Source organism: Leptodactylus fuscus, chromosome 1 (assembly GCF_031893055.1).
Source record: "Leptodactylus fuscus isolate aLepFus1 chromosome 1, aLepFus1.hap2, whole genome shotgun sequence".
Lineage (NCBI taxonomy): Eukaryota > Metazoa > Chordata > Amphibia > Anura > Leptodactylidae > Leptodactylus > Leptodactylus fuscus.
The window spans coordinates 101,738,010-101,749,113 of record NC_134265.1 but is presented as its reverse complement, the minus strand read 5'-3'; the positions used below and the strand labels follow the sequence as shown (position 1 = coordinate 101,749,113).

At 42.9% G+C, this 11,104-nt stretch overlaps 1 protein-coding gene across 2 annotated transcripts; it reads right to left on the bottom strand.

The window, feature by feature from the left end:
• Window positions 1-571: 571 nt before the first annotated feature.
• RAN (RAN, member RAS oncogene family) lies at window positions 572-10,903 on the bottom strand. Of its 2 annotated transcripts, none has more exons than XM_075274454.1 (7): window positions 10,804-10,903; window positions 8,487-8,531; window positions 8,309-8,393; window positions 5,253-5,378; window positions 1,356-1,543; window positions 1,096-1,266; window positions 572-966 (listed from the first exon to the last, which is right to left on the bottom strand). In XM_075274454.1, the coding sequence occupies exons 2-7, from the start codon at window positions 8,520-8,522 to the stop codon at window positions 922-924; spliced, it is 651 nt and encodes a 216-aa protein (XP_075130555.1). In that variant the 5' UTR covers window positions 8,523-8,531; window positions 10,804-10,903; the 3' UTR covers window positions 572-921. The 2 variants fall into 2 exon arrangements, with proteins under 2 accessions (XP_075130555.1, XP_075130563.1); XM_075274462.1 differs by lacking the exon at window positions 10,804-10,903 and adding an exon at window positions 10,730-10,750.
• Window positions 10,904-11,104: the final 201 nt, after the last annotated feature.

Below are 11,104 nucleotides of genomic sequence, written 5' to 3'. Positions count from 1 at the left end.
TGTGCTTACATGTCTGGGGCTTACTTCACTTCTACAGTACTTTGGGGCTGTCTGGGATAATCTCCGATGGCTCCCAGAATAGCGAGTGGCGCTCCAGTGTACTAACGCTGCATTCATATGGAAGCCTTAGGGGGAACTTTCACTTTCCCCATTATCCTGATCACTAGTGTGATCAGTCACATACCCCCTCCATCCATAGGGGAAAGGATAAAGATCTGTAACCAGACAAACCCTTTAGGCTAAAGCAAAGCAGCAGCTCAATCCATGGTCAATTGTGTTAAATATAGCTTAAACACCAAAAGCCTTCACATATCGCTGCAAAATGCAGTTTATTAAACTGACCCAGTGAAGCTAACTGACAAGAGTATGGCAAGGTGCAGCCTGTGAATTCTAAGAAAAAAAGGCTTGAAACAGTTTCTTAAAATTGGTGACTTTTTTTAACCAAAAGAAAAGTCAAAGCCAAGTGTTTAAACATACAGAAAAATGACTAGTCACATTAGGCCAAGCGAGCCTCTATTGTAAACGGGGCAAGTGTCACAGAACAATTGTCATTGATGTCAAGGAACTAGGGTATTTGAAATACAACTTTATTATGATCTAACGAAAAGGTATGGGAATGACAGTAACAAACAAGATTCACCACTGAATAGTGTGATGTGACTGTAGCAGTCTTAACTTAATATTGGAAATTTTAGGGAATATTTGCAGTCCCAAACAGCTAAATATGCAGGATTTATTTAGTTTCTGTTTAACTGCCACATTCACTCCGAAGCCCATTCATCTCCTTCAGCATCCCAAAAAGTTTAAGCATATGTTCTGCTCAGCTAGATAATAAAGTGGCAAACACGCTGCACCACTGACATCACAGGACAGTTGCCTATAAAACTAGACTTCTGACTCTGGGCTCCCACGTCATTCACCTCACAGATCGTCATCTTCATCTGGCAGTGCTGTGGTCTGGGCAACCTAGTAAGGAAGACATTACATTAAGATGAAGAAATTCACTGTGTTAGTACAATTAACTCATAATTCAGTGTTAAGTTCTATTTCCATATCTCAAAGACAAAAGCAAACCATTCATTTGATATAGTTTACCTGTAGGTCAATCTCATACTGTGCTGCCAGTGCAGGATCCATAACCACTTCTGGTGGTGCCAGAGCAGGCATGGCTACAAACTCGAGGTTAGGATCACCTATGAGTTTTCTGGCAAGCCAAAGGAATGGCTTTTCAAAGTTGTAGTTACTCTTTGCAGAGATGTCATAGTACTAAAAGAAAAAGATACATTTTAGAACTTTAAGTTTGGCACAAGCTAACTAAAACTGAAGTTAATGAAGTTGCATACAAGACAACTAACCTGAAGATTCTTCTTCCTATGGAATACAATGGACTTTGCTTTAACTTTTCTGTCCTTAATGTCCACTTTGTTACCACACAAAACTATGGGGATATTTTCACATACTCTTACAAGATCTCTATGCCAGTTGGGTACATTCTTGTATGTGACTCTTGATGTTACATCAAACATAATAATGGCACACTGAGCTGTATAAAAAAAAAAAAAAAAAAAAAAAGAAAGAAAAGGAAAATGTTAGTATAACCAGTCTGTAAGCATGCATTGTGAAGTGAAAAATGCAGAATGTTCTAGCACAAAAGTTCCCCCTTGAGAGGCAAAACTGCTGGTTTAAAGAGGACCTTTCATCAGACTGGGCACATGCAGTTTTATATACTGCTGGAAAGCTGACAGTGCGCTGAATTCAGCGCACTGTCAGCTTTCCCGATCTGTGCCCGGTGTAAAGCGCTATCAGTCCCGGTACCGTAGCGCTTTAGTGTCAGAAGGGCGTTTCTGACAGTTAGCCAGGAACGTCCTTCTGTCTTGCGGTGCCTATTGCGCTGTACTGTGGAGCGTGATAGGCGCCGCGAGGCAGAAGGACGTTCCTGGCTAACTGTCAGAAACGCCCTTCTGACTAAAGCGCTACGGTACCGATAGCGCTTTACACCGGGCACAGATCGGGAAAGCCGATCGTGCACTGAATTCAGCGCACTGTCAGCTTTCCAGCAGTATATAAAACTGCATGTGCCCGATCTGATGAAAGGTCCTCTTTAAGAGAGTCTTTCAATTTCAGAGCAGGAAGCAAACAGCTACATGAAAATACAGACTAGTTGCGAGTGGATGTTCTGTAGTATCTACACTCACAGCACGTTTGTTACAGAAAGCCATGCTATTTTGGTACAGGTGATCAGAGGATCCTAAGCTATCAACAGTGAATCTAAATAGAACCACTTAAAGGGATTCTACGTTTTGAACTAAAAGCACTTCGACTATTCATCCATTATCTTTATTTTGCAAGTCCATGCAGCAGGTTTCAATTTTTTTTTTCCTTTATTAACCCCTTAAGGACCAGGCCATTTTTTGGTTTCGCATTTTCGTTTTTCCCTCCTCACATTTCAAGAGCCATAACTTTTTCATTTTTCAGTTCACAGAGTCACATGATGGCTTATTGTTTGCGGGACAAATTATACTTTGTAATGGCACCATTCAATATGCTGTGCAATGTACTGGGAAGCTGGAAAAAAATTCAGAATGAGGTGCAATTGGAGAAAAAAATGCATTTGCGCCATTTTCTTATGGGTTTAATTTTTACAGCGTTCACTGTTTGGTACAAATGACATGTTACCTGTGTTCTACGTGTCAGTACGAACGCGGTGATACCAAATTTATATAGTATTTGAAATGTTTTGATACTTTAAAAAAATGATAAACTTTGCAAAATAGAAAAAAAAATTTGTGTCATGTTCTAACACCTGTAACTTTTTCATATTTCCATGTATGGAGCTGGTTGTGGTGTCTTTTTATGCGGGACAAGATGACGTTTCTATTGATACCATTTGGGGAAAGATCTGATGGTTTGATCACTTTTTATTCAATTTTTTATAGGAGGCAAAGTGTTGGAAAAAACGCTTTTTGGCTGTTTTTTTTGCCGCTACGCCGTTCGCAGTACGGGATAAATGTTTTAATATTCTAATAGTTCGGGCATTTTGGAGCACGGGGATACCTAATATGTTTAATGTTCTTTAATTACTTTTATAGCTAATCTAGGGAAAGGGGGGTGATTTGAACTTTTATATTTTTTTATTTTTTTTAATACTTTTAAAAACTTTTTTTTTTCCTTCTGTTACATTTATGATCAGACCCCTTAGGTACCTTGAAACCTAGGGGGTCTGATCGCTCATACTATTCACTGCAATACTACAGTATTGCAGTGAATAGCAAAATCGCAGCACTTCTATTAGACGATGCCTCTGGCATCGTCTAATAGATCTCGTGCAGAGACAAGCCTGGAAGCCTTCAATAGGCTTCCGGCTGTCATAGCAACCGATCACCGCCCTCATGTGACGTTCAGGAGGGCGGCGATCGGGGAAACATGGCGGCGCCCGTGCCGCCGGCGCTGTTTACACACTGCGGTCACGTTTGACCGCAGTGTATAAAGGGTTAACAGTAGTGATCGGCTCGGGCACCGACCGCTGCTGTTAGTGGCAGGTCCTGGCTGTATTATACAGCCGGCATCTGCCGTGTATGGAGCGAGCTCAGCGTGTGAGCTCGCTCCATACATCCCCATGCGACCCATGACGTACAGTTACGTCAAGGGTCGCTAAGGGGTTAAGCTAGTTGTGCTCAGAGCAGTGTCATCTATTACAGCACCGCTTCCCGTCTTCTGTTCCTGACACATCTCCTCCTCTTCGGCAGGCTGAGCACATTCCATCAGCCATTTTGCAGTGGTCTCATGTAAGAAGAGGAGTGAAGACATGTCAGGAACAGAAGACAGAAGCAGCACTGGAATAGATCATGACACTGTGCTCTAAGCATAATGAAGAAAAATTTTCCTGCAAAATAAAGATAAATAGCCTTCCTAGAGGCCACTCCTACGTGCTTACAGTTTAAAAACTTATGATAGAATCCATTAAAGTACTGGACCAATTTCTCTGGATGAGGGCCAAACAGGTTTTCTGTTTTGTACAGCTATAACTTTTGCTCAAGTTATTCAAACAACTAGTCTTTTAAGTGACACACAGAGCTTTATTTTATGGTTTCATGTTCATGTATTTTTTTTTTTATATCTGGAAGATTTAAACAAAAAGGGTGAAGTGGGCACTTTTATAGCACTGTACTATTAAAAATCTTAATATAGGTTTCCCCTTTAGTTCCAGTTTCTATTTTATGTAGCAGACAATTGTCCTCTGGTGTCTTCTTCCACGCCTTCTTTTCACCGGCGGGTTGTGACTGTACTGTGTGTAGTTCTAAGGGGAATGGAGCATGCTCAGCTCCCCTTAGAACTACTTTTAAAACACTGTTACCGGTGCCTGAATAGCCTTTTTAAAGGCTATTCAGGCATATGCGGGGCTCATACAGCATAATTTTGATGCCAGAGCCCCTTTTAAAAGCAGACGGAGTCTGAGGGTACAAGCAGAGCTGATCTTGGGATTCAGTACAGCTCTGCCAGTTATGTTGCAACAGGATTATCATCCTCTGTCTGAGACGCTGTTAACAGTTACCTTGGAAAGCTATGAAATAAAGGTAAAGAATGGAGCAGATTCTCTCTGCCCGTATTTAAGTATACCACCAGTTTACTGGTGAGAGTATTACTAGATCTAACTTTGACATCACTGCATGCATTAATAAAACTAGTCATATTGAGTTTCTATGTCAAGTACTGCAATGCTTGATCTATAGATTTCTGCCTATCTGAACATATGCAGCCTGGCATATGCCAACTGAATGGGGTTTGTGAAAGCCATGCTTACCACCACTGTACAAGAAATCCTCCCTTTGGAAATGTTCAAAGTTTAAAATATAAGTTTGAAAAACAGTCAGCAGTGAAGTCTAAAAACTCTTAACCCTTGGCTTTCTGCTTCAGGCAATGTGTCCATAGTAATGTAAATTAAGTTTAATGTTGCCAGTTCAGCCGCCAACAGATAGCATGGAAACCATGCCAAAATGTATTCTCAGGTATTATTTTAAAAGCATAGTGTATGTACTGTGACACTGAACAACAGGATGCAGCATACAATTCAGCATGGAATCTGCTGGGAAATCCATTTAAGTTCAACCACTCCCATTTTTTTTTATTTTTTTTTTTACCACACACTAGCAAGTATAAACTGAGCAGGACAGTCAATATTTGTGCACCAGACTGCGGTCCATTTGCAAAGCTAAAGAACCAGGCTAGAAGGATCCTGTCTATAGTGCTCTTACCCTGGATGTAATAACCATCACGAAGACCACCAAACTTCTCTTGTCCAGCAGTATCCCATACGTTGAATTTAATAGGACCTCTGTTGGTATGGAACACCAGTGGGTGGACTTCAACACCAAGTGTGGCTAGAAGAGTGTGAGGGGTGAAAAAAGTTAGTTTTCCTAAACGTACCAAAACTAAATTTTTGCAATGCAAAATGCAAGTAACACATCCATATTAAAAGTATTCCCCCCCAACATTAGAATCAAGAAGTTCCAATGGACCAGATGTTTTAAACCCATGAGAAGAAAAAAAAAAAAAACTTAAAAATAAAATCCATCAGTGCTAAATGTGCAGTACTACAGTACAGATATGCCTGCTAGTCTTTATCAGCCGCCATACTGGTACCTGAGCACTTCAGCTGTGATCCTGGGGGAAGAAAAACTACACAAGACACTTCTACTCCCCTCTCCAGGGCAACCCTTTGGAAACTGACCATTTAGATCTTGCTGACCAAATTGTTTTGAGTTTTGTTTTTTTATAACACTTTAGTAGCAAAATAAATTTAGATTTTTTTTTCCCACACCATTCACGCAGGTAAGTACCGTATTTTCCGGACTATAAGGCGCACATAAAATCCTACAATTTCCTCAGAAATCGAAAGTGCACCTTCTAGTCCAGTGCGCCTTATATATGAACCTAGACAGGACTATAAGGCGCTCATGGGTAATGCGCCTTATAGTCTGCAAAACACAGTATATGGGTTTTAACTGTCTGTTGTAAGGCATTATACTACCTCTTTCTGACAGGCATGCTATAAGATTATGCCTTTGGCATTAGCACCCCCACTATCTTGATGCAGACAACGACTGTTAAATGCCTGGGATCAGTGGTTTGCCAATCATAGGTGTTGGAGCAGGTGCCCAGCCTGAAGCGTGTAGGAGGCCATGCATTCTTCTGCAAGTGGATTTTTTTCGGCGAAACTTAGTGACTGACATGTCTATACATTGTCACTAATGAGTTAAATTATATCTGCACATGCAGCTTTTGAGGTGTGTACACACATCTCTAAAAGTTAGAGAGACAGCTGTTTCCAGAAGCGGAGAAACAGAGTGTCGCAGGATACTATGAAGATGTGCCTGGGGCGGCCACATAACTGCCCCAGCAATAATGGTAAATATGCCTATGCTTTGGTATCTGGCTCAGGAGTTCCACACAGCTGTGTACTCACAGTAAATAGCATTATTCATTAGATGCAGTGATCAATAGAGACCACAGCATTTAGATTTTGGAGGGATGTGGTTCCCTGCCACACCAGCAATTGCTTTGCACCAACACAGTTACAAGGCAGCTTTAGTACAAAAATCCTGCATACATTATCTGCACTAGCTACATTTTATTACTAACATACATCTATGTCCCCTGGGGCCCTGTTCATTATTTCTGTTTAGAGGCCAGAATCCTCATTCCCATCTCTTTTGCAAGCACTCCACTTCAGATGTGCCCGACTCTGTAAAAAAGTCAGCAAAGACCAAGAGTTGGGGCTACTGAAATGAAGACTGGAACAAGAGAGCTGGCCAATCTTCTGAGGCACTGGAATAGAAATTAGAGATGAGCGAACACTAGTCGGAACAGCCGTTTCGAATAGCACGCTCCCATAGAAATGAATGAAAGCGACCGACACACAGACTTCACCAGCAGCCGGCCACTTAACCCAACGCCACGTCCATTCATTTCTATGGGAGAGTGCTATTTGAAACAGCTGTTTTGAATAGCGTTCGCTCACCTCTAATAGAAATCAAAGCTTAACCAGTGCAGGGAATACACTGCTAAGCTTTATTACTCCCCAGACAATGTCTTTACACTACAATATGTCCCACAAAAAAACAAGCTCTCGTCGGGGCAACACAGTGGCTCAGAGGTTAGCACTAGAGCCTTGCAGCGCTGGAGTCCTGGGTTTGAATCCCACCAGGAACAACATCTGCAAGGAGTTTGTATGTTTTCCCTGTGTTTGTGTGGATTTCCTCCCATTCTACAAAGACACTTAAAACCACATTTAAAAAAAAAAAAAAAAAAAAGGCTCTTGTAGTTACACTAAAAAAATAAAGCAAGCTCTTGGTATGAGGGGATACAAAGACAGCTTGTCATTATGAGGACAAAATAGGTCAGTAAATAAAATTGCTCGTACCATTTAAAGGGGGGGGGGGGGGGGTAGATCAGTCACCTGACAAAAATGTAAAAATATATATATATATATATATATATATATATATATTTTACATAACTCTGGTGCCTCTGCCTCTTGCATCTACTGTGCCACTATAGTTACTCCTGCTGGAGATTAATGATTTGGTAGCTAGATGTTACCATTTCTCTAGTCGAAGGGTTGTGACCCTAGAGTGAAACCCAACCGACTGGACAGTCACTGTGTAGTGACATTTAATAAGCAACTATGGAGGGTGTCTCAGTTTAAGAACAGTTGCTTCATGGGCACGCCAACTATTTGCTTTACCATTTCAAACGCAAACTAAAGATGCATCTTTTCAGACAAGCCTATCACAATTTCTAACAAACCATTAACCCTCCTCTGTCCCCGCTCCCACATGATAGGATGTCATTTCATGATAACTATGTCCAAGCTCCATCCACATGTCAAAGGACACAACTGTTGACGGCTCATAGTTTTATGTTTATTAATGAGTCACCTCTATTACAAAAGTGTCTGACCTCTGCATAAGCAATGCCGCCCCTGCTACCTCTTGTGTCACCCCCTCTACCTCATAGATTGTAAGCTCTTGCAAGCAGGGCCCCCAGTCCCATTGTGTGAAGTGACTTTCTTTGTAATGTATCTTTGTCTGTATTTGAACCCTACAAATTGTACAGTGCTGCGGAATATGTTGGCGCTATTTAAATAAAATTTATTATTATTGACAGTGATGACAATGAGATGCAGATAAAATAGCTACAACCTCTCAAAGGAGCAACACGGTAGCTCATGACAGTTTCCATATAACACTCCTTTACACAGACAAGCAATATGTAGAGCTTCTTCCTCTAAGACCTCACGACTACTCACCTACATATTTCTTCTCAAATTCACCAGTTAAGTGACGTTTTACAAAGGTTGTTTTGCCAGTACCACCATCACCAACCAAAACAAGCTGGGGAAAAAAAAAAAAAAAAAAAAAAAAGAATACAATGAGTCATCACAGTATAGAAAAGTTAACATTAGGCTAAGAAAATAAATCACTTACCTTAAACTGAACTTGACACTCTCCTTGGGCTGCCATGGTTTATATCTGGTTAGGAGAAAAAAAAAATGCATGACATTCAGATACTGATAGTGTCAGCAACATGAGAAGCAGTGTTGAGACCTGCATAATAGGCCACTCATCCCCTGGAGCAGACAGCTTTAGGCCTCATTCAGAAAGACAGAGGGTGTTGGTCACACCACCCCTAATATACACCCACTGCCATGTGAACTGCAAAAAAGGTGCTTTATGCACAGGGCTGGCCTGCTCTGGGGAACCCGTCACATTAAATCCAAGTAGAATGTTATAGAACCTATCACCACAAACAAAATACTAAGTCACTTGGTTCCCACTGCACTGCTGTTTGTTTTCTTAACTTTTAAAGTCTGTCCCCTCTGTTCAAAAGATGTGTCCCCTAGAAGATTAGATTTAAGACAGCTCTTATCTGCCAAGCTGGTGGTAACTTTTCTATGAGAACAAAAAGTTACTGTTCTATTGGTGAATAAAAGCCAACTTAACTATAACCTTCCACCTTCCTACAAATGCAAGAAATCCCCAAAATACCAGTGCAGTTTGTATGTCCAGAAACAAAAAAGACTGGACAAATGCCTTCAAATCTGTTTTGGCCACATGGAATGAAATAGTACATACCAGAAAGATTTAGGGGGCATTCACACGGAGGAAGTTGGCGCCAATTCTGGCACGATAACTCGCAGCAGAATCAGCGCTGGAAAAAAAAAAAAAAAAAAAAAAAAAAAAAAGACTCCCATTGACTTCAATGAGTTCCATTTTCCACACAGAATCCATTGAAATCAATGGGAGTCTTCTCATCCCATCGATTTCAATGGGTTTTACGCAGAAACCGAAACCCACTGCCATCAATGGGAGTCTTTTTTCAGTGCTGATTCTGTTGCGAGTTATCGTGCCAGAATCAGCGCCAACTTCCTCCATGTGAATGCCCACTAAGCCCCTGTTCACAGGATGGCGTATTTTGGTCCAGATTCTGACATGGGAAGCCATGTCAGAATAGAGCCAAAATGCGCCTGCCACAGTCGCAGTGGTCAGGCCACATGGGATGACTCATTCAATTCTGCAAAAGGGCAAAATATAGCCCTGCCATCTCCAATGACATGACCACTGCTCGATTTAAAGTCCCCCACTTCTCATGATCCAGTACAAATAAGGAATAGATTGGAATACCCCTTTAATAAAGTATTTAAAACATGGTTACAGTACTTTTGTAATACATGAAGTTTTGGTAGTTTTAGTACAGTATAAACCTCTAACACCAAAGACATTTTCCAGCACACAAAAAGTAATCAAACTCCTACAGAAGCCAATGTTACTAAAGTTTATCCACATCCCTAAAAGGACCACTAGAAGTTTTAGCCTCTCAGCGTCACTACTTCTCCCAGGTAGGAGAACTCTCGGTACGAGTCTGAACATCCGGAGCAGCAGATCAGCTCACAGCCACACTGAGGAGGATCCTGACAAGTTTCTCCCGCAGACCACGTGACCAGGTGCAGCAAAGCTCAGCGGCCACCACGCGGAAATAGAAGAACGCCATACAAAGGATCCGCCCGGAGCGACACAAAGAAAACCAAAAGCTGACATTAAAGGGCGATCTATAGAGACCCCCGGCCGAGAACCAGCAGGGCTAAACCCTAGCACTCTATCAGAGGAGCGGCCTGCTGGGAGAGATGCTCCCGCCATTCAATGGCACATGTGGGAGATGAACGAGCAGTAATGGCGGATGCGCGCTTCCTGTTCACTTCCCCGTCCCAGGCCCAAGCGCCCCGGTTTTCACACAACACAAATTCCTATTGTTCAGCATCCTACACACACCCGGAAAGACTAGCGCAACCGTCCCCACTTACTGGCTATGCCAGGACTTCTAGGCGGGCGGAGTCCGGATAATGCAGAGTCACGGAGGCGGTGACAGGAAAACGCGGCTCAACCGGCCAGAAGACTACCGTGCCGTTGGAGTCTCGAGGATCGTATACAACGGCCGCGGCGAGCTCCCAATACACAACCCGTAGGAAAGGAGCAGACAACGCCGAGCACACCGACACACAGGAGCGTGAAGAGAAAAGCGCGCCAACGGCACTCTCCTCCCCGCCCCCTGTCAGGAGACCCTACACCGCCGCCCGGTCCCGTATAACTCACCAAAGAGGATCCTTCCCAGACCTACTCCAATCTGCCAGACCTACAGTAAACTACTACTAGAACTATCAGGGGAGCGCTACCACTAAGGATGGCCGGGATGAGCGGCGGATTGAGCAGCAAGGCCGGGCTATTCCCGCAGCTGAAGAGCTCTCACCTTCCAGAAGCGTCTGTGAGGCAGCGAAAGAAAATGGCGGAAGCGGGATTCAAATAGCAGGGCGCGCACTGGAAGGGAGGGGCGATCACGTGGGAGGGGGGCTGACGTCACTGCAGCCAGCATTGCGGCGCGCCGGATCCAAAAGGGCGGGAAGGTTTTGTTCGAACCACAAGAGGCTGTAAACTAGCAAGTTCTAGAAAGCGTGCCTGGGATGTGGCGCATTGTGCGCTGCCGTATGCGCATGTGCTCAGCATGCATTAACCCCTGCACGCAAAATGACGTGCCCGTACGTCACAGGAAT

Coding starts and splice junctions, on each gene's coding strand:
- RAN (XM_075274454.1), bottom strand. CDS start 8,522: ATGGCAGCCCAAGGAGAGTGTCAAGTTCAGTTTAAG. Junction 1,544..5,252: donor TGATGGTTATTACATCCAGG/GTAAGAGCACTA, acceptor TTTTTTATACAG/CTCAGTGTGCCATTATTATG. Junction 1,267..1,355: donor ATAGGAAGAAGAATCTTCAG/GTTAGTTGTCTT, acceptor TTTTTCTTTTAG/TACTATGACATCTCTGCAAA.